Source organism: Ceratotherium simum, chromosome 3, assembly GCF_057802395.1.
Source record: "Ceratotherium simum simum isolate JZ-2026a chromosome 3, ASM5780239v1, whole genome shotgun sequence".
In the NCBI taxonomy this organism is placed as follows: domain Eukaryota; kingdom Metazoa; phylum Chordata; class Mammalia; order Perissodactyla; family Rhinocerotidae; genus Ceratotherium; species Ceratotherium simum.
The window spans coordinates 12,306,920-12,329,884 of NC_141902.1; the positions used below are offsets into that span (position 1 = coordinate 12,306,920).

General features: G+C 34.5%; 1 protein-coding gene across 13 annotated transcripts in view; it reads right to left on the minus strand.

Moving 5' to 3' along the window:
- Nucleotides 1-22,965, minus strand: part of MIPOL1 (mirror-image polydactyly 1) — a 313,803-nt gene that overhangs the window by 56,475 nt on the left and 234,363 nt on the right. For 12 of the 13 annotated variants that reach the window (XM_087422434.1, XM_087422426.1, XM_087422419.1 and 9 more), the window contains one exon: nt 13,534-13,764. In XM_087422434.1, the coding sequence (XP_087278560.1) occupies nt 13,534-13,764 (231 nt within the window). Of the gene's footprint in view, nt 1-13,533; nt 13,765-22,965 lie in introns of those variants that run through there. The other variant, XM_087422481.1, reaches the window with a different exon arrangement.

Genomic DNA, 22,965 nt, shown 5'->3' on the forward strand with positions numbered 1-22,965 from the left:
GAGGTTTTTGATCATTTTAAACCCAGAAAAGTTTCAATTAATGATGGAGGAAATGAGTCACTGATTTTTATATTGCCAAGTGGAATGCAGCAAGCTGGCATAACTGGTTAGTTTTATTAAGGTATCTTATTAGGACGGCTTATTAAGCTACTCACTATTGTTTTCATAGGGCTTTAGGCTGATACTAAACTTTAAAATGTAGGATTCTTTCTTTCCTAACTTTCATAAAAGTCATATATAATTAGCACTGAATGAAATTTTCTAATGTCAACATTTCCAATTTTGATTAACAGGGAATACAAATCAACCTTATTCAAGTTTAATTCAAAAGACTGACAACATCCTTTGGGAGAGTAGTAGAGATAATATATCAATGCACCTTGAAACTTCAGACTAAGCCAGGGGCCTACAAAGTAAAAGTAATATTCAACTTATTAAGCTGGCATCGTCACAGTAATTTTCTCTACCTGGTTTATCTTTGATTCATAAAAACCACATATTCTCAAACTGAAATCAACATTTAGGGTCTAGAATGTAATCACGACCCTACTGTCAATAGATATGATGACTGATCTACACAGATTATTGAAATAAAGACAAAGCAACAGTTCACAGAAGTGGTACAGGCCATGACTGTGAAGTAATAAACAGAGATTCAGACAGTGGTAGACTTTCTGGACAGGATATAATTAAAAACTGGGCCAAATTCCACAGGGTGGGAAGAACCACAGCTGTTCAGCTCCATCAAACCACTATCACGTCTGAACATGAAACATCATTCAGTAGAAATCATACAAGTTAGGGTAAGTTATCATTATTATTATTTTTTGAATGAGGGTAAAGTAGGAGTGGTGTTTTTTTTTTTTCCCTCCAGCAGTGTCTTTCTCATCTTTTATAAAGCATTCAGGGCTAGAACTCGGGTGAGGTAAATGAGGCACTCAAATCAGGTGAAAAAGTTAAGGGGTGTAAAAAAAACTCAGTAATCAAGATAAATAATATTTTAATGCAATAGTTTAAAAAATCAAAATTAACCCCAAAATATAAAAGTTTAAATAAAGGATTAGTACCTACTCTGATATCGATAAAGTCTCTAGGGTAAAACTTCTTTACATTGTAGTGAGTTTCTTTAAAAGATGAATTTTGATAAAAGGTTGAATGGTTTAGGTCTATCTGCTATCATTTACATAAGCACAGAATATTTGAGCAAGAAAAATTTCTAAAGTAAATTTTAATAATAAATCCCTAAATATTGTTCGAAGGCACTTGACATCCTAAATCCCCATGTCTAAGCCCTCTCCGATTTTTAAGCTCTGAACTCCTCGGTATATGCTAAGTAAGTTTTCCCAAACTAGACCGACTGATTCTAGCGTCAAAATAGCTTCTTTTAATGCATTGTATGGCTGATGGATGGTCTTGGCTTGAATTAATCACATTGGGGGTTACAAGGTGGTGGTTTTCTCATTCTATCATTCTATCTACATTTATTAACAGCCATTCTTCTGTACAAAAGAGCTTCTTCCTTTTCATCCTCCATCTTTTTTTTCATATCTTTACAGACTCTAAGATGTAAAAATTAAATATTCTATAATCGAATACAGTTTTCTTTTTTTGATGCATAAATTGTCTCAAGTTTGGTCAGTGGGAACCTTTTCAAGCTGGCTCCTGGGTCCTTTTGACACCACCTTATTAGTCTTTGGATACTCTCTTGCTTTCTGGCACAAAAAGATAATCCAGACTCACTGTACTTTCCCTGCTCCAGACCTAGGACTTGGGCACCCTTTAATGGGAAATGTATTTAGAAACTAAAATCTGGGTGTTAGGTGTGTCCATTGCTTCTAAGGCCTTTTCAGTGGATAGAACTAAGAAAAAAATATATTTTTAAAATCATGAGTTCATACTATTTTCAATTCAAATGTAATATTATAGTTTCTTTTTCCTAATGCCATTTCTTTTACAGTGAAAATCTTGACTCCTAATAATATTTATTTACTTATTTGCTCAACCCAACAATATACATAAAATAGTTTCAAAATGTTAATAACCAATAGTACAACTAAGTGTGAATATGCTGAGCAAAGTTTAAGATTTTTTGGCATTTCTTTTTGTCCTTAGAATATATGCCACTAAGGAGGTGTAGTCAGAGCACAATGATCAAAAGATACTTGAATTGATTATTTTCTCTCTATAAGTATCTTAACATTTTGATATTCAGTTAGGTACATTTAATTTGTATTTACTTTCAGGGTTTGCTTTTTATCTTTTTTTATTTGATTTTAATTACTTTTTCTTTTTTTTTGAAGAAGGTTGGCCCTGAGCTAACATCTGTCGCCAATCCTCCTCCTTTTTTCCTGTTTTCTCCCCAAAGCCCCAGTAGATAGTTGTATGTCATGGTTATACATCCTTCTAGTTGCTCTATGTGGATGCCGCCTCAGCATGGCTTGATGAGTGGTGCGTAGGTCCGTGCCTGTGATCTGAACCAGACAACCCCTGGCCGAAGTGGAGCACGCGAACTTCCCCGCTACACCACTCGGCCGGCCCCTGATTTTAATTTCTGAAGATGTAAAACACATACATCGTTCAAAAGCCAAAACTATACAAAAAGGCATAATCAGAAAAGTTGCACTCCCATCCTATGCCTGTTCTCTTTCCTATCTAACTCCAAAGGTAACCATTTGCATTAGTTTCTGTTTTATCCTTCCTGTTCCTTTTATTTTTATTTTTCACATAAAAGGTAGCATATTATTAGTACTTGATTTTTTTCAATTAGCAATATGTCCTGAAATCACTCAATCTCAGTTTTTATAAACATCTTCCTTACTCTCTTTTTTACGGTTGCATTGTATTCCAGTATGTGAATATGCTATAGTTTATTCAACTACTCTCCTATTTGGGTTGTTTCTCTTTACTGTTAAAAACAATGCTGTAATTCTTATGTTGTTTCATATTCATGGAGGTATATATTCAGGATGGATTCCTAGAAGTGATTTTCCTTAGTCAAAGAATTTTGACTCTGTAATTTTGTTAGATATCATCAAATTTTCCTTCACGGTGGTTTTTACCATTTTGCATTCTCACCAGTAATGTATGAGAATGCAAAGAATCCTCTTTACTTCCAGTTTCCAAGGTCTATGTCAAGAATCTCTTTCTCAGAGTTACATGGTATTTACCTTATGTCTCTGAGCTAAAATATTATTTTTCTCACTTACTATTTCTGGTTCCAATAACTTTTTATTTAAAATGTATATTATAAGTAGAAGATATTCTTCCGTCAATGGCTTATATTTATAGAATGCATCACACTTTTCAAAGTGCTTCTACGCATGTGCATCTTATTTGATCCTCACAGCCATGTTTTGAAGTAGATAGGGCAAGTACATCAGCTCCACCTTCCAGATGAGGAAACGGAGAAGAAACACAATTTGACGACTTGTACATACCCAGTTAATGACAGTCAAGAGTCCTGTTAGTTCACTGATATTTCTACTAGATATTAAGCTGCCTCCCCTTTAACTTTCAATTGTAGTGTTTTAATTTATTATGTTAGTGTCACTTACTAGATAAAAGTATTAGGAATACAGACTTACTCCTTATATTTACTTTACAAATAGTAGAAACATGAAAACTATTAATAAGTTATTTAAGTTCATATGTTAAGCTTATTTTCGATAATAAACCTTAATATGTTTGCATTTAGCTCAAGTATTTTACATACTATAAAGTGCTAACCAAATCTAATAATAAAATTTATTCTGGAAAAGTATACCATATATTAACTTAAAGTAATATTCAGTTATGTAAGCATAAATAACAAAATAAACAGAGTGAATTATCTTTTAATATATAAATAATTATTATGAATTTCTAAAATCTTAGAAAATCAAATGCAAAGTAGCAAAAATGTATTTTCAAGACTGCATTAAAGTTCAAAGACTTCTTTTGTACTAGACAATGTCTCTTTGCATTCTCTGAGAAGGTAAGAAAAAAGTTCTATTCCACGTATAAAATATTTCGCCCTAAACTTTTAATTAGATTGATTCATCCTTAAGAACAGCAACACATATTTATCCTATCAAGGGAGCTTCAAGAAAATATTAAAGAATGACATTAACAAATGTTATAACTTAAGAGTCCTCAAATAGAAGCAATGAAATCAAGGAGAGTAAATATAAACCCTGATTTTGGTCTCTTTTGCATAACGTAAACTGTTTTCCATAAAACACAATCTGTACGTTAAAAATGTCATTTATTTTTGAAGCTGAGAAATAACAAAAAGACTTTAGACCCACATATAAAAGGTACTCTTTGTATCCTTTTCTGAGACATTGACCTGTATACTCATTTAAAAATGAACACCACATCTTTATGTTATTAAATCTTTGTTTTGATCTGTTAGTATTCACCAAAGTGCCATTTTATAAAACCTCGCACTGAATAGACAAGGCTGGAGGTGACCATCTGCAGCTTTCGAGTCCGCGTTTGAATTGATGAAAAGAGCTTTGTGTTTTCATTGCCAAGTTTGATTCTTCCAGTCATTAGGCATTCCCCTCAGATCGCATCAATGAAGCCGTACTCTCTTACACCCATGTGTTAAATTCTCTTCTCCTCATGGTTTCCTTTGCCAGCTCTACTCAAGAATGACTATTGGGTCTTAGCCACATTCTTCTCACAGCTGTGTTAAAAAAGAGCATCAGAAAGTCTTCCTAAAACCCATATGTGTATCTGGTCAGTTCTCTGTCTTAGGGTCACCTCACATTGTGGTGTGATTATACAGAGATTCATTCTTGTTCTTGAACTGTGCTACTCCCATCATTCTGGGAAAGATTAGGCCCTTCGAGAACTTCTTGGAAGAATGATGTGAAATACACATAGCTCAGAAGGCAGATTAGTTTAATTTAAGGAAAAGGTTTCAAGATTTTAAATGTTTATATGTTATTTTTACCATTATATAGCTTGTCAAATGGCAAACGGCAACACAAAGAGAAGTAACACATGCTTTTAGGATACTGCTATATGCAGCAAAGGAAAAAGTCACACGATGATGATGTTCCAAGAACTATCAGTTTGAATGGTATAAATGCCAATGCAATTAAAAAGTTAATAAGTTCCAAACTATTGTTTACTATGTAATTTTTGGAGTCTTATTTTTCACTTTTAGTTAATCTTTCTACAGAAACACCTGAAGAAGTAATCTACAGTAGTATGACTATTTTTTTCTTTATATATAGGTTAAGAACTGAAGAAAAAACCTTTCTGTTGACTTGTTCGAGAATATATATAAAAATATAAGAAAGAAAGAAGATGCACTTCAGCTGCTACCATATACTATATTGTTATAAGTGATTTTTTTCTCTTGAAATGTAAATGATCAAGAAGAAAGTTTATGTATGGACAATGTTTATGATTTCACCATCAGACAAAGTTACACTGAAATAAGCAAAGATGCTTTCATTCTATATTTATTAAGGGCCAAATGTGCAGGTGGGCAAATCCCTGACTTTGTGGGGAGAAATAATCAAACATGGAATCTTAGAATCCAAGTGAAATTTGTATTTCTACTTGCTCTTGGGTTCAATTTGGTTTTTTTTCTAATTATATTTTGGTAATAAAACCTATACCTAGTAGGGAAGTGTACATCAGATTTTAGATGAGTATACTGAGGATCTATTAAAAGAAAACCAGACCCTGATTTATATAAAAATGTAGGCTTTTTCTATATGAACAGATAGATATATTATATCTAGTCTTCTGTGTGTTTAAAAATAGAAAAAGCAAAGGAAGAAGTTCTGAATGAGTTATCAAGTACAATAAGATTGAGCAACATTCAAGCAGGAATGATGAAAACTTCAGAAATCTAATTTCTACAATAGCTTCCTTTTCCCCTTTACTACAACAAAAGTATTCTAAAGTACACTAGTGGTTAGTGTTATTAAGTTACCTTTCCTAGGAAGTTCAAATCACTTTATACGTCTTATTTTTATCAGTTCTAAAACTATCCTCAGGTAAGATGGATGTGTTCTCCCATCTTCACAGAAGTACCCAGGAACTATGTAGCCTGTCAAGGGTTAAACAGTAAGAAGGCTTTTAACTGGCGCTAAGAACAGAACCAGGAAAAGGATACTTTTTAGATCATATGCCTGCTCCAAGGAACTTACATTTCAAGTGTATGTGTGAAAATCACACCTGAATGTCGCTGAGGTATAAGAACTCCTGCTGACTTTTTTTAACCTGTCAAGTTTTAGTTAAAATGTACATGATTATTAAGTGGATCCTCTAATTTCCCTAAAATAATCAGAATTCTATCTCTGACTTTTAATTACTGTAACACTGTGATTAACGAAAAACAACAAAAATTCTAGCATTTCATCTAGTCTTAAACTGAAACAGTATGGCTCTCTGACATATTTTACTCTTTTGTTCTTTTTCTCTCATTTCTCTCCATTGTTCTCATCTGAAACATGTTCTCTCTGTCGCGGTAGGCACAAATGTAAACGAGCTCAACTCTAGGTCACCTACCAGAAGAGAAGCAGATCACACGCAAGTCGCCGCGCTGTAATGTAACTTTTTAGTCCCTACTTTCATGCTCTATAAGATTCAGTCCAAAAAGTTAACTCTAAAGGTAACTTCTCAGGGAAAGTGCAGATTCTTAGATTCAGAGAATCTCTTTTCTTCTTTAGCTTGGATCCTTCAGTTTTCACTTCATTGGAATTTCTCAAATTCTGGGTTAGGCTTCCATTTTAATAATCCTACATTAATCTTTCCCTCGTAGAAAGGAATGAGCTAGACAATTAAAACTATGTTTCTTTTTCATGCCAAAGTGAGGCACCCCTTAAAGATCAAGTTGTAAGCCCAAATTTTTTAGTTTTTATAAAGAAATGAATATAACTATATCTATCAAACATGGTAGGTATCTCTATATAATAAAAATACCTCTAAAGAAATCTACTTTATGTACTCAATGGATGAGAGAGGTGATCCACTATACAAATATATAATGGAATTGAATTTTTTATAAAATACATACTTGTTTGATAGAGTACAAGACTTGTATTTCATAAGTTAAATATGTATTTAACTTAAAAACATGTGTTATGTTTACAAATCCAGAATATTAAATTCTTGAAAAACACATCATGTGTTGAAGCATAAAAATTAAGCACGTTTGATGCTGTACATCTTACAATGATTACTTAGGAGTCATCTGAGTCCATCATCTGTATATAAATGACAATAAAGCTACATCTAATTAGATTTAGACTTAGAAGGTACCTTCCAAAGCTGACTAGGGTAGTCAATTGATCATAAACTAACACAAATAAATTAACTATTTGACTTATTATTTGCTGAGGTGTGTATCATATTTCACAGAGCTTTTAAGTTTCAAACGCAAAAAAACATTTTGAAGAGCAATTTCCAGAAAAGTTTTAAATCTTTCCATTTATTAATAATATTAATAAAAGTCAACTTTCAACATTATTTTAAATATTGATTTAAACCTTATGCTGAGTTGAGAATTTATGAAACTTATTCTTTGATTCAATCAACAAGTATTTACAAAGTGTTCAGATATGTCTAATATTGCTTTGCAACTTATAGTCCAACCAACAATTTATAAGAAAAATATCACAGGTAAAGTTGGCAAGAAGAATAATTTTAATGAAAAGACAATGCAATTATAAAAAATTCACTGATGGCTTTCATATTAAACTACATCAGAATATTTTAGCACAACTTTTTTTCATTATGGTTAAAATCAGATTCTGGAGCCAGCAACAAAACTAAAAAGTTTATTGAAGTCTTTTGATGAAAATCATAGGCTTTTTTATTTTGTAAATAAGAATAGCAGGCTTTTTTTATTTCCCCTAAATCAAGAAACTGTGGAAATGCTCTGTTCCCCTTCCCAGCATCCAGAGTCATCTACCCTGTTTTAGAATTCAATCTGCAAACAGATTAAGCAGCTGAGTTTGTGCAAAGTGTGTTTGCTCTATGCTAAGAACCCTTGTGTGATACTATGGTGACTCCCCTGACACCTCGAAGAGAACTACAGACAGTTCTTACTCATCAGCAGGGAAACCAGGCTGAGAATTCACAATTTCTTTGTAACCTCAACTTCTTCACAGAAATCAGTATTTGGCCAAGAGGCAGGAAAGACTTTGTTAGCTCTTCTTTTTTTTTTTTCTGTCAGTACCACTCAAAAGACTCAGGATGCCCTATATTTCAAAAGGAAATGTTTTACACTGATCTTTGATATTTTAATTACGCAATTAAAAATCAGCAGAATACATGCACATTTTAAGTAACTGATTTTTTTAAGAAAAGCAAGGAAAGAAAAATTCTAAATAGTTGATACATTTCTTCTTGAAAATATGTTTAAAAGTTTACAATTTTTTTCCTACATCTTTTTGTCTCATCTATTCATTATATAGTTACAGTTTACAAGGTAATTTGAATCACATCAGTGTAAATCTGGCCTATAGTAAAGATGACATGTGACAAAAGTGACTTCACTGTAAAACCTAGATCTTGAGAGATCTAACCTTATAAGCTTGCTTGTAAATACTTTTGTTTTAAGTAACTACGTGTTGCTTAGGCATGTTAAGTGTAGTAAAATACATTTTAAAAATCCCTTGGAAAACTTTTTGTTCTAGGCCACAAGAAGCATATCTGTAGATGGAAAGACAGATGGAAAATAAAATATAGCATAAAGAATCATAGAGTTTTAAATCTCTTGTGATGATAAAAACATCCTTTAATGGATTGGTGTATCAGTTTTCTCTGTAATAAACGAGGATTACGGATGGTCCTTGGCAAAACCACTAAGAGAAGTTTTTCTTACAAAGTTCCTGTGCTCTTAACCTGCTCTTTAGTTCTCTCTGCCTCCATATGACTCTCCAAAACCCAGCGCATCAGCAAAAGAGCGATCTAAAAGCTAAATCACAATGTGCTCTTCTTCCACAAACCTACACATTTTTTCAAGAGAAGTACATAAAGAAAGTAATGCTTAACTCAAGGGAATGGATTTCCACTGGTGAAATTTTAGGCTTTATGACACCTGGGCCAAGAAGCTATTTTTGGGTAATGAGGTCTGGCATTCACTACATTTTACCCTGTGAGTGATTATCTGCCTATAAATATTGGCTGGCTTATGAATGGTAATTCTGCACAACTTTCCTTTCCAGGAATACTCCTATACACTAAAATATTTAAGAAAATTTTTTGACTCTGAAAGAAATTAAAATATAAATTTAAAATTCTACAATTATTAGAAATAGCATATGGGTGCGCTCCGCTGCCGGCGGCCCGGGTTCGGATCCCGGGTGCACACCGAGGCACCACTCCTCCAGCCATGCTGAGGCCGCGTCCCACATACAGCAACTAGAAGGATGTGCAGCTATGACAGACAACTATGTACTGGGGCTTTGGGGGAAAAATAAATAAATAAAATCTTTAAAAAAAAAAAAAAAAAAAAGAAATAGCATATGGTCACTCTACACTATTACTGATTTTAGGTCTTTTAAATGTAATTACACTTGATGGAAGTTGGTAGTTAGAACAAGGGTTAAAAGCTGATCTCTACGAAGTAAGAGATCGCAATGCTGAGAAGAGAGAAAGGAGTGGTGGCACCAGTGAGGGGAGGTGGGCAGGACCAGCCATAAATGTCATCCTTTTCTATGAAACTAGTAAGATCTGGGTACTGGGTGGGGATAAAAAATTTTTCTCTAGGGCCTAAAGCAGATCAGAGCACATCTGAAATTCTCCTGTGTATGCCTGACCCGATCTGCTTTTATTTTGTCATTCCATCAAACTATTAAGTTGTTCTGGTTCATTTGTTCATACGCATTTATGGAGTACCTACCTTACAGCAGGCAGCTGTGCGAGTATTTGGAGGAGATGGGGAAACAAAGATGAACAGAACACCGTCCAGAGCTTGGGAAAGCTCAATGATGGGTAATTTTGCAGTGAGTGGAGTAGACAGGAAACAGATACACAAAACAATGATAACACCTTGATGATTAAGGTCTCTCATAAAGGTATGGACTAAGTACTATGAAAATAATAAAGAATGAAAAAATAAAGAAGGGGTATAAAATAAAATAAATCATAGGGGTAACACTTAGACTAGACTTTAAGGAGTAATAAAAATTTGGCCAGGTACTAAAAGGGAGGAATATGTTCTGAATAGAAGAAATAGCATGTGCAGACATATTGTGGGAGGAAATGATACTAGAACAATGGGAGAAGGCCAGTGATGGGCCTCATACATCATGCTAAGTTGTTTATACTTTAGCTTGTAGGGGGTGAAGGGCCCCTGAAAGATTTTAAATAGGGAAGTACTATATCCTGATTTATGTTTTAGAAAAATTAACTCTGGTGGCAGGGAGGCAGATAAACCTGAGAGAGCTAGAGACAGGTACACTAGTTTTCTGATTATTCCGACAGTTTAGAGGAGGGATGATGAGGGCCTGAATTAATGCGATTAACAAGTGAGGATGGGGTGGAGGGAATCAGGAGACACTTAGGCAGTGAGAGAGACTGATGGCAAAGTGAATGTGACCGGTAAGGAAGAGTGAGGGAACAGGACGGTGCTGAAATTGCTGATGACTATTAACTGAGACAGGGAATACAGGAGAATGGGAAGGCTTTATTTTCAGGGGAGTAATTTTAATACTATGACAACACACAGAAGAGAGTGATGTAACTTTCTAGGAAGTTGGAGAAGACTTTGTAGAGAAGGGGCAATTGAACTAGTCTTGCTAGTTTGATGACTCTGATGATACTAATAATATAATTTATACAATGCTTATAATAAAGTAACTGGCACTGAACTAGGCATTTTACATGCTATCTAGTTTATTCCTTACATCGACGCTGCCTATGAAGCCAGTATTACTGTCAGAATTTTTTAACTGAGGAACTTTTGCTTCCAGGAGTTAAGTAATTTGCCCCAAATCTCATAGGTAATAAGTAGGAAAGCAGGGATTCAAACATAAGTCTGTCTGACTTGACTACAAAGGCTGCCTCTTTCCTCTATGCTGCACTGAATCTCATAGGATGAACAATTTTCTCATGGGAGAAAAGGGCAAAAGGCTCCAAGCAGAGGCACTAACACATATAAGGCATGGGCAGAGCCCTTCTGAAGAATGAGATAGTACGGTGTGAAGTGAAATGACAAGAGAAGGAGAGACTATGCCATATGCATTGTTCTGAAAACATTATGTGTATTATCTCATCTAATTCTTAGAACATTATGAGGTAGGAGTATTATTGTCCACATTAGCACAGTGTTTTAAAATAAAATGTTCAAGTTCTCATACCTATGCATACTGAATTCAGAGTCTGAGATTTAAATCACTAGGCTATATTGCTGAAGATATATGAGCATCTTTACTTATTTTTTACCATCATCATATATTAGTTTTATAATAAAAATATAATTAGGAATGGGCCATTGAATTTAATAGTTAGGAAATTATTGGTAATCTTAAGAAGAACAATTTCAGTCTAAGAGCTAGCCATAGTGTATTGAGTAGCAGAGGAGTAAATGGGAATTGAAAAATTAGAGATAGTGAATACAGATCAGTTATTCAAGAAATTTGGTTGTGAAGGGAAAAGGGGAAATGTGGACCTTTTTAGTTTAAATTGTAATTATTGCCTAGAATACTGACATATTTACAAAGGATCTTCAAAAATAATTGCTAATAAAAGTAATTTCAGATTATATGGAGAATACTAATACCATCTAACGAAGTCTTAAAAGTAGTTTTCCTAGAAAGTTACCCTCCTAAACCCAGTAAAATAGGCTGATGTTCACGTTAACTGCAATGAAGATACACTCCCCAATTGAGGGCAATTAAAATGAAATTCAATATGGGGGTTGAATATGAAAAGGAAAGCCTGACAATATTTCATCTAGGTCTTATTTCAGGAAATCAGAATAAAAGATTTAACATTTAAATTAAAATTTAACATTTAACTCTTGTAAATGACATAATTGTTGCACTTAAACTGTCCATGGATGGATACCATCCCATTGACAAGTTTTGATCTGTCTGTGGTTAAATGTGAAGAATAAGGACAATCCAGCGAGTTTTTCAAAAGGTTAAACGTATTCAATTTAAAGCAGTATCTACTTCTTGGTATACAAACTTATTTCTTTTACAAAATGATAATCATAGTTGATGAGATCTAAAAATAAAAAGTTGACAACATTTCCAAAGATTTTTTAGAAATCTAATTGGCCTCTGGGAAACACTGTTTAGGAAATTTTAGTCATGTATAGAAATTAAAGGATTGCATGTAAAGAAAACTTTGAAATTTGTAATTATTTGTAGACTTTAAGCAAATAGAGCTAAATCAGATCCTGACTGTCAAAAGTTACTGATTTGTAATTTACAGTGAAATGAAATTTACCTATATATCTTGATGTTCTTAGAATGTTAACGTACATTGTGAATAATTGGATACAGTTTCTGACTGAATATAAACCTAATCTTTAAACCTACAAAAAGTATAATACTTACCATAAATCACAAGTTTCAAGGTACACTGATAGTAAAGATTAATATGCATAATTCCTAATCTGTTTTAAAATGATCTTGATTACAGATTTACCTGACCTTGGGCTATTAATCAAAATATAATTTCAGGGATGTTGGGGAAATGGCTGAGATGACTTATTTTCAGATAAAAAGTAGTGAGAAGTAAGAAACCTTGAACTTAGCACTACTTCATACTGTGAAACTGGAAAAAATTGTTATAGAAAAAGGTATGTCTTAGAAATTGAAGGTGATTAGGTAGGCAAACGCTGTAATGCTGTTAACAATACATAAAGAAGGGCTCAGCTAAAATGACAAGTTCTATTGCATTAAAGTTGCCATAGGAAATTCTGCTATAATGTTCAAGTCCCATAAGATGACAAGTAACTTCTTTGTCTGATAAGTTATTTGTTAACATTTTGCTTGCTTTCATAAGGACTGACTTATTATGCAGCTTTATTTAAATTTTAATAAAAATGCAAAGATCATTGAAACTAAACAAATATAATTACGCATTGTGAAAATTTGTATTGAATACTTCAGAAGAACAACTCATGAAAATTAATTTCACTGTCCCGGAGTCTATGTGCCCAGAGGTCTCAAGACTGCAAGGTCACACATGATCTCAACTCAGGCAGGATTATCGTGAAGCTCAATGAGTAAAGTTGGTAACCTGACTGCATCTTCACCTTGTTAATAACTTTACCTATTATCTATGAAGTGATTTTAATAGTATGGCCTCCATGAACTGATGAAGATCAGTTATTACATAAAAATGGTTTGCCGTAAATAGTAACCATAATTCCCAAGTGAATGACTTTTTGATCCCAAATACGGATATGAGAGGCAAAGTAAAAAAGTTCATTTGGTTCCATCTACTTTTGTCTTAAACTATTAACAGTAGGAATAACAGATAATATATTATTTAGTTGCCAAAAGAAAGTGGTTTTGTTTTGTTTTGTTTCATGCTTTTGAAATAATGCGAGATCATTTTACTTACTTCTGAACTTTGTCACTGGCCGCCTGGGAGGCCTCCACGGCACGCTGAAGCTCTAATTCCATGTTTGCTCGATCTGTCAGAGCTTGCTGCAGTTGGGTAGCCAGTTCCTCATTTTGTTGTTGAGTGATGGAAACAATGTTCTCTCTATTTTTTAAAGCTTTTTCATAGGTACTAAGGGTATGGTTAAACTGATCCTTCAGATTTTCTTCTTGTGATAAAGATTTGTGTAAACTGAGAAAATACAAAAATAAATAATTTAAACATAAATAAGTAGGCTGACTGACCAATAATCTATTTCACAAAAATCTCAAGTTAGAAACATCCATTTCTAAAAATCAAGCAAGATATACTTACATAGGTAAATGAAAATAATTTTTATATCACAATATTATACTTGATAATTATTCCATTTCTCTGCTTCTAGGCTGAAAGCTACCCAGACAAATGATTATCTATGCTACCAAAGCATCCAAAAAGATGCTGCAAGATGTTAATTTAATTATATCAGTGTAAATATTACACTCAATTTTCTCTACAAGGAATAGCAGAGAATTGGAAAATAAAGTATCTCTAGGTAAATAAAAGAATATAATAAGCTGACTGCAAAGAAGTGAGAAGAGAATGGGCATCAGTTTAGTAGATCCAGGGTCTATTCAGCTGAGCACTTAATGAGAATGAATGAGGTTTGTACAAATATCGATCAGCCTTATACACAGCATTTTTTACCTGCCACAGTTGAGATATAAATGAACTTAACACTAGTCAGACTGCACAGAAATGATATGTATTCAGATATATTTTCTCTTTGTTAATCTTATGCCAAATACATGCACTCATTAACTCATACAGAGAAATAGCATATAAATTAAGACTAAATGAATGCAGAAGAAAATGCAGACAAATAGAATCCTAAAATGCTAAAGGTCAAATCTTTGATATGTCATTACACCTACCACCTGAGGTTATTTTGAAATGGCACCAAGCACCTCACTCAATTAAATAAAGACATTTTGAAAATATAAATATTTAATAAGGGAAATTTAAAATCCACACAGGAGATGTTCTTTTTTTATTAAATAAAATCATTTCAGTATATGCATACAAAAGAAATGTCGATGGGAGACTTGCGGTAAGACAACCTAACTATATAATACGGTTGATAATATGAAAGAAGGTAAGTAATATAATTCTTAAAGCTGCAAAAAGCAAGTCAGGGAACTTTAGCCCTGGCCGAATATCTAGTCTGATACTGTATTTAAAACTGTTCAAACTAAAGTAATTATAACTGCCTTCCTTCTCTTTAAGTAACCTGTAAGCCTCTCCAGTGTGCTCTCTTTGGAGAAGTGTCACACAGAAATAACATAGATGTGAACAGGGACAGTTAGCACATCAGCAGAAATCATTTCAGGATTCAAGTTAGTCCCTGAGGAGAGAGACTGCTGCTCAACTGCGGTCAACTGATTACTACATATGAAATAAGAATGGTGTAGAGCGCCACATCGTAGAGAGCAAAAAAGTATCTTTCTTCATGGTTTTCACATCGTTATTTATCTAACCCTTATCTCATTTCTTCTCGGTTCTTTCTACCAATCCATACGCCTAAAGACTCCTGTCTCTGGCCCCCTTTCCTATTCCTTCTACGTCCTCTCACACTTGCTGCATCTCTCCTATTCCAAGGTCCAATGTCCTTCAGACCACCCTCTTTGTCTACTTGAAAGATGCAAGAAAGAAAGAAACTAAAACAAACAAAAACCTTTAAAAACATAAGTCTATGTTCTTTACATTTAGAAGATTATTACTTACTTTTTAATCATTAATTACATTTTAAATTACATAAAGCACACAAATCTAAAGCATTCAGCTTGACAGAATGTGAAAAACAAAATACAGAACAAACCCAGAAGGAGACTCGCCAGTCCTCCCAGTTGATCCCCTCTCCAAAGGCAGTCACTCATCCAACCCACTAAGATAAGTATTGCCTGTTTTTGAACTTTTTGTCTGGCTTATTTCGCTTAACATAAAGTTTATGAGATTCACCTTGTTACATGTAGTTTATTGTTTTTTATTGCTCTGAATTAATTTATCTGTTATATACATACACCACAATTTATTTAACCATTTCCCCAGTGGTGGTGTGAATATTCTTGTACATGTCTTTGATGGACCTAAGTACTCATTCCTTTTTTGCTTGTTTTTTCTAGCTTTATTGAGATATAACTGACATAGTAGTCATTTCCAGAGCAGAATTGCTCCCTAGGGTGTATATATGTTCAGAGTTAGTAGACGCCGCAAACGGTTTCCCAAAGTGGTCACGCCAATTTCCACTCCCATCAGCGACATATGGGGTTCCGGTTGCTCCGCAGGCTCCATTAGAGTGGGGCCACCAGCCCTTTACCTTTAGCCATTCCACTCTCTGAATGTTATCCTTTGATGAATGTAAGTTCTTAATTTTAATGAAGTCCAATTTATCATTGTTTCTTTAATGACAGTATGTTTTGTGTCCTTTTTAAAAAATCTTAGCCTACTCCATTCCTTTACATTTTAATCTTACATATATGGTCTCATTTAAAACTCCCAGTGGACTAGCTAGGATGTCTAAAACACTAGTCATTATATGTTAACCAATTAAATAGTAAGAATCAATGATTCAGTTTGTAAAATCTCATCATCATTAAGATCATGGTATCCCAATTTAATTCCCTAATCATTCATTACTTCCTAGTCTTCTATCATTTGATCTTTTTTTCTTGGCAAATTTATACCCGATTTTGATTTTTCTCTCAGATGGACCTGTGACTGGGACCCTTTACTTCAAGCCCAAAAGATACTCATCATTTCAAATGTCTTGGAAACCTTTAAAGTCCCATCAAAACTTTCTCAAACAGAAGCAGTAGCTGGAGCGATCTTTTCAAAAGATTAATTAGACCCTGTCACTTAAATCCTGCAGTAGAATCCCACTGCACTCAGAATAAATCTCTAAAGATGATAATAACAAATTACATATTTTAACTCACTAAACTTCACAACAACCTATGAGAGAAGCCCTATCAATATTAGGGCTGATGAAGAAATCGAAACAAAGAGAGGTAAGTAATTTAATTCATCTCAACATCTAGCACAGCCAGAATCTGAACCCACCCTGTCTTTGGACTGGAACACTCCTCTCCACCTGCTACATCTGGTCTCTGTATCTCCTCATCTTTCAGCCAGACTTGGGGTTTCTCCAGTACATCAAGCTTTTCGTGCTGAGGCACTTGTTTGGAACGCCCCTCTGTCCTCTATCTAACAAACTCCTACTCATCCGTTGGGTCTCAGCACAAATGCTGCCTTCTCCGACAAACCTTTTACGACTCTTCAATCTAAACTTTGTTGTTCCCTCTGTGATTCTGTCTCATTAATGCTACTCTTTTCCTTCTTAGAACTTACAATAATTTGTAGTTTTTTTCAGTTTCATCTTATGACTTACTTCCCAGTTCCAACATATTACTACTCCATTTACAGAGGGCAATTTTTTTTAATGGGAAGAATGCATTCCTTAAGAACCTCAATAAATCAAAATGTTTACAATTCTAAAAAAATTTTCTCAGGGGAAGAAAGGTGAAATAGAGGGGCTGTATTTCCAGCACATGTAAATCTGTACCACTGCAGCACATTTCATTTTAGTGCTGTTTCTCCCTCAGAGTGCTCTTCCCTGAATTATAAAAAGGGCCACATTGTTTAGCTTTCCTCACAGAGTCACATCACATTCAACCTCTTTTCAAAGTTATTGATTTTCGATGCATTCTCAGCATGGCAGCAGCATACAATTTATTGGCACTTAAATGACATGTTACGGGAAAATATTTTAAGTTATAGTAAGAATAAATGATAAAACAATAGCAGAAGTGCCATTACATCACTCTCTTAAGTTCCAAAGCACGTAACCAATAGTGTGCCCCACACGATATTGACATAGGATGCTATTTCTGTTGATCATGAGGTTAATGAGGTAATATCATAGGTAAAGTTTCAATTCACTCTTCCAATTTGGAAATTATGTAATTCTTAATGAATTAAACTTTTCTAATTAGGTATAGAAATAAGATTTTAAAAATATTTTACCTAATAATCTTCCACATTATCATAATTCTAATCCACATCAAATGAGACTGCACATTATCTCTTACAATGGACTCATTACATTGAGTCCAACAGCAGGCCGAGGTAGAAAATGCCCTTCACTGGGCACTACACCAGCAAGTAGCATGTAACAGCTTTCCTTTCTGTAGCGCTTTCTGTCTTAGTTTCAGTCTCCGGTCCACTCCCTCATGTCTGTGGGTCTGACTGTTTTCCTGGTCCCCAACTCTCTGTACGGCCTCAGTTTAAAATATCTTGGAATTATCAGGTTTATGACTCACTTTTATGCTTTGGTTGCAGATATTTATATTCTCCTCAGCTTGTCTGCTTTCCTGCTTGTTGAACTCTCTCTCAATTGCAACGTCGCACATGGATTCAGCTTATTCTTGCACCTGGTACTTTTCCATTTATACCAAGTTTTGATGCTACTTTTCCTGGCTTCCTCTTCTGTCTGCAGGATCACGTATATTACTTCAGTCCTTCCAGGAGATCACGTTACTCACCATCCCACAATATGCACTTACCCTTCTGCTTACGATTCATTTATTTCCAGTAAGTGCTCAATCAATCGTGTGTTCTACATAAGCTCTTTATTTTAACTGGATAAGTATTTTTGGATTAAAAATTTACAGGTGAGGTACCACAGTACAGACCTATAGTTCTTAACAAGGAGTAATTTTGTCCCTCAGGGGACATTTTGCAACTTCTGGAAACATTTTTATTTGCCACAACTGGAGGGAGGCTGCTGCTGGCATTCAGTGGGTAGAGGCCAGAGATGCTGCTAAACATCCTACATTGCAGAGGACCCCCACAACAAAGAATTATCCAGTCTAATACGTCAAGAATGCCAAACCTGGTATAGATGAAAAGGTATCAGTTTGGACTTTGGAGAAGCAGATTCAAATTTCAGTCTTGTCATTCACTCTGAATGACCTTGGGAAAAATACTTTACCCCTTTGAGTATTAATTTCCTCAACTCTAAAACATTGACAAAAATCTCATGGAGTTCATATGAGAACAAAATGGGGGATCTGTCTATGTGAAACTATCTTGCACAATACCTGGCAAAGAATGGGCATTCATATACATGTATAATTTTTAAAAGAAATAATTTATTTTAAATTAACCTTGTCTAAAGTCTTATACAATACTTAGACATTTTATAAACACTGTGATGAAAAACAATTGCCTGTTTCTACAGGTTTTTCATGAATTGGGAGAAGGAAATTAGTTTTCCTGACCTTTATCACTTACTGATAACATTCTTAAATCATTCTGAAAAAAAAATAGGCGGGTTTGGCTTGTAGTACTGAATTAAAATAAATAAAGACAAAGTAAGAATAAAAGGCAGAAGTATGTGCTACTTCTCATAAGCATATATTTTCTGAGAGGAAGGGTCTGTTTTTACTTCCTGGTTTACTGCATCAATTAATTTCATCTGAGTTTCTGACCTATGTGATTTGCCTTTTCTCTGAAGAACTTCTTTTAACATTTCCTACGAGGAGGGTGTACTGGTGACAAATTCCCTCAGTTTTTGTTTGTGTGAGAAAGTCTTTATTTCTCCTTCACTTTTGAAGGATCATTTCACTGGATACAGAATTCTAGGTTGATGTCCCAAGTTTTAGTCTAACATTCAAGGTGCTCCAAAATTCTGTTCCACTTTTCAGACTTCTTCCTACCGACTCTATCAAATTTTTTTATTTTAGCCAAATGAAAATATAAACTGTTCTTTGAAAACACCCTCACCCTTTTCACTTTAGATTACTGCTCACACTGTCGCCTCCACCTGGAACGCTCTTTCCCTATCCCCCACGCGCCCTCTCATCACACTTCAAGATCCAGAAGAACGGCCACAAGCGTCATGCAGGCACACTCTGCATCCTGCGCCAGGAGACACTCCCTCCTCTCAGCTCCCACACTCTTCGCATATCCCTTACACGATATCCATCACTTTCTACTACCCTTCATAGCCATTGTAGACTTGTTTTGTCTTCCCCACTAGAATCTAATACTACTGAAAGAAGAGAGCATGTTTTCATCGTTGTTTCCTTCTAGGGCCTAACACGGTGGCTCCGCTATAGGAGGCATACAAAAAGTATTTATTGAATGTTGTTGTTTAAATGCTCCATTTGAACAAGTGGGATCTAGTATTATAAAAGAATCACATCAATTTTATTCCCTTCCTTTTCTCCTTACCTCACTGTGCAGCCCCCTTTGCTCCACTGCTTTCCCTCACCCACACTCCAGTCCACTACACTTTTGTTGAATATTTTTAAAATAAACTTTTTGTTTTGAGATCATTGTAGATTCATATGCGGTTGCAAGAAATAATACAAAAAGATCCCTGGTGCCCTTCACCCATTTTCCCCCAATGGTAAGGTTTTGTAAAATTATCGCATAATAGCACCACCAAGACGTTGACATTGATATAGTCAACATACAAATCAGTTACATCCCTACAAGGATTCCTCATGTTTCCCTACTTCCCTACCATCCTATCCCCTCCTTAAACCCTAACAACCAATAACATGTTTCCCATTTCAATAATGTCAAATGTTATACAAATGAAAAAGGTTACTTTTGGGATTGTCTTTGTTCACTTAGCATAATTCTCTGGGGATTCATCCAGGTTGTTGCATGTACCAATAATTACTGTTTTTCTGAGGAAACGGTCCATAACTTCTGAGTTGCCATTTTTATGTGTGTAGAGTCATTCATAGTAATCCCTTATCCTTTTTATGTCTGCAAAGTCTGTAGTGATACCCTCTGTTTCATTCCTGATATTGGTAATACGTCTTCTCTCGGCCCTATATACTTCTTTCTGTTCTTATCTTTATTATTTTCTTCCTTCTGTTTGCTTTGCAGTTATTTTTCTGTTCTCTTTCTAGATTCTTGAGGTAGAAGCTTAGATTGTTGATTTGATATATTTCTAATTTTGCTACTGTATACATTTGGTGCTATAAATTTCCCCCTCAGCACTGCTTTAGCTGTGTCTCACAAATTTTGGTATGTTGTATTTTTATTTTCATTCACTTCCATGTATTTTTAAAAAATTTCCCTTGAGAGTTCTTCTTTGACTCATGGATTATTTAGAAATGTGTTGTTTAGTTTCCAAGTGTTTGGAGATTTGCCTGTTATTTTGCTGTTGCTGATTTCTGTTCTGATTTTATTGTGGTCAGAGAATATACTCTGTATGATTTCAATTCTTTTAACTTAATTGGGGTTTGTTTTATGACTCAGAATATGATCTATCTTGGTATATGTTCTATGGGTATTTTTAAAAAGAATATGTATCCTACTGTTGTTGTGTGGAATGTCTAAAAATGTTGATTAGATCCTGATGGTTGATAGTAATATTGAATTTTTCTGTATCCTTGGATTTTCTTCCATCAAGTGAGAGAAAGGTGTTGAAATCTCCAATTTATAATTGTGGATTTGTCTATTTCTCTTTTCAGTTCTATCAGTTTTTGCTTCATATATTTTCAGTTCTGTTGTTTGCTGCATATACATTTAAGATTGCTATGTCTTCTTAGTGGATTGACTTTTATCATAATATAATGCCCCTCTCTGCTAACTTTCTTTGCTCTAAAGTGCACTTATCTGATATTAGAATAGCCACTCCTACTTTCCTTTGATTAATGTTTTAATGATTTACCTTTTATTCTTTTATCTTAATTTATCTATATCATATTTGCTGTTTCTTGTAGATAGCATATAGTTGAGCCATGATTTTTAATCCACTCTGTCAACCTCTGTCTTTTAATTATTATATTTAGACCATTGAGATTTAAGTTGGAGCTTAAGCCTGCCATTTTATTTTTCATGTTCTGTTTCTTGTTCCTGAGGTTTTCCTGTTGTTGTTTGGTTTCTCTGTTTTCTTTTTCCTGCCTCCCTTTGAGTTATTTGAACATATTTTGGAATTCCATTTTTATATATCTACAGTGTTTTTTTTGTTTGTCTCTTTGTATAGCTTTTAAAATTGTTGCTTTAGGTATAATATTATATATACATAAGTTATCATAGTCTATTGATGTCATTATTTTACCAGCTCCAGTGGAATACAGAAACCTTACCAGTCTTTACAATCTTCTGCCCTCCCTTTTTTATAATATAATTGTTTAAAACATATCCTTTACATTATTTAGAACCAAATCAGAGTGTTATAATTTTTCCTTCAACCATCCAACATAATTTAAAAACTCAAAGGGCCTATTATATTTCTCCATATTTTTCTCAGTGTTCTTTCTTCTTTCCTGACACTCCAAGGTTTGTTCTTTTATCATTTACTTTCTGTTTAGATAACTTCCATTAGCCATTCTTTTAGCATAGATCTCAAGACAAAGTCTCTTAGTTTTCTCTCATCTGAGAATACCTTGACTTCTGCCTTTATTCTTTTTTTTTTTTTTTTTTTTTTTTTAAAGATTTTATTTATTCATTTTTTTTCCCCCCAAAGCCCCAGTAGATAGTTGTATGTCATAGGTTCACATCCTTCTAGTTGCTGTACGTGGGACTCGGCCTCGCGTTGGACGGAGAAGTGGTGCCTTGGGGCGCGCCCGGGATCCGAACCCGGGCCGCCAGCATCAGAGCACACGCCCTTAACCGCTAAGCCACGGAGCCGGCCCTCTGCCTTTATTCTTGAAGTATATTTCACTGGGTCTAGGATTCTGAATTGACAGTTCTTTTCTTTCAGCCTTTGAAAAACATTGTGCTACTCTCTTCTGGCCTCCAGTTTCTGATTAGAAACCTGCTGTAATTTGAATTGCTTTTCCCCTATAAGTAAGGTGTTGTTCTCTGGCTGCTTTCAAGATGTTGTCTTTGTCTTTAGTTCTCAGAAGTTTAATTGTGATGTATCTTGGTGTGTTTATTTGGCTTTCCCTCTTTGGAGTTCTCTCAGCTTCTTGTAGATTTATGTTTCTTGCCACATTTGGAAAATTTTCAGTCATTATTTACATTAGTATTTACATTAATTACATTAGTGTAATTTTTCAGCTCCATCCTCTCCCTTTTCTCCTTCCATGATTCCAATGACACAAATGTTAGATCTTTTATTATAGTCCTCAGGTCCCTGAGGCTCTGACTCTGTTCTTCAGACTGGGTCATGTCTATTGTTCTATCTTCCAGTTCACTGAGTCTCTTCTCTGTCCTTTCAGTTCTGCTATTGAGCCCATCCACTGGGCTTTTCATTGCAGTTATTGTGCTTCTCAGTTCCAAAATTTCCATTTGAAAAATAAACAAATAAACAAAATTTCCATTTCTTTCTTCAATACATTCTATTTCTCAGAAGCATAATTCTCTCTTCCATTAAATTTGAAGGTA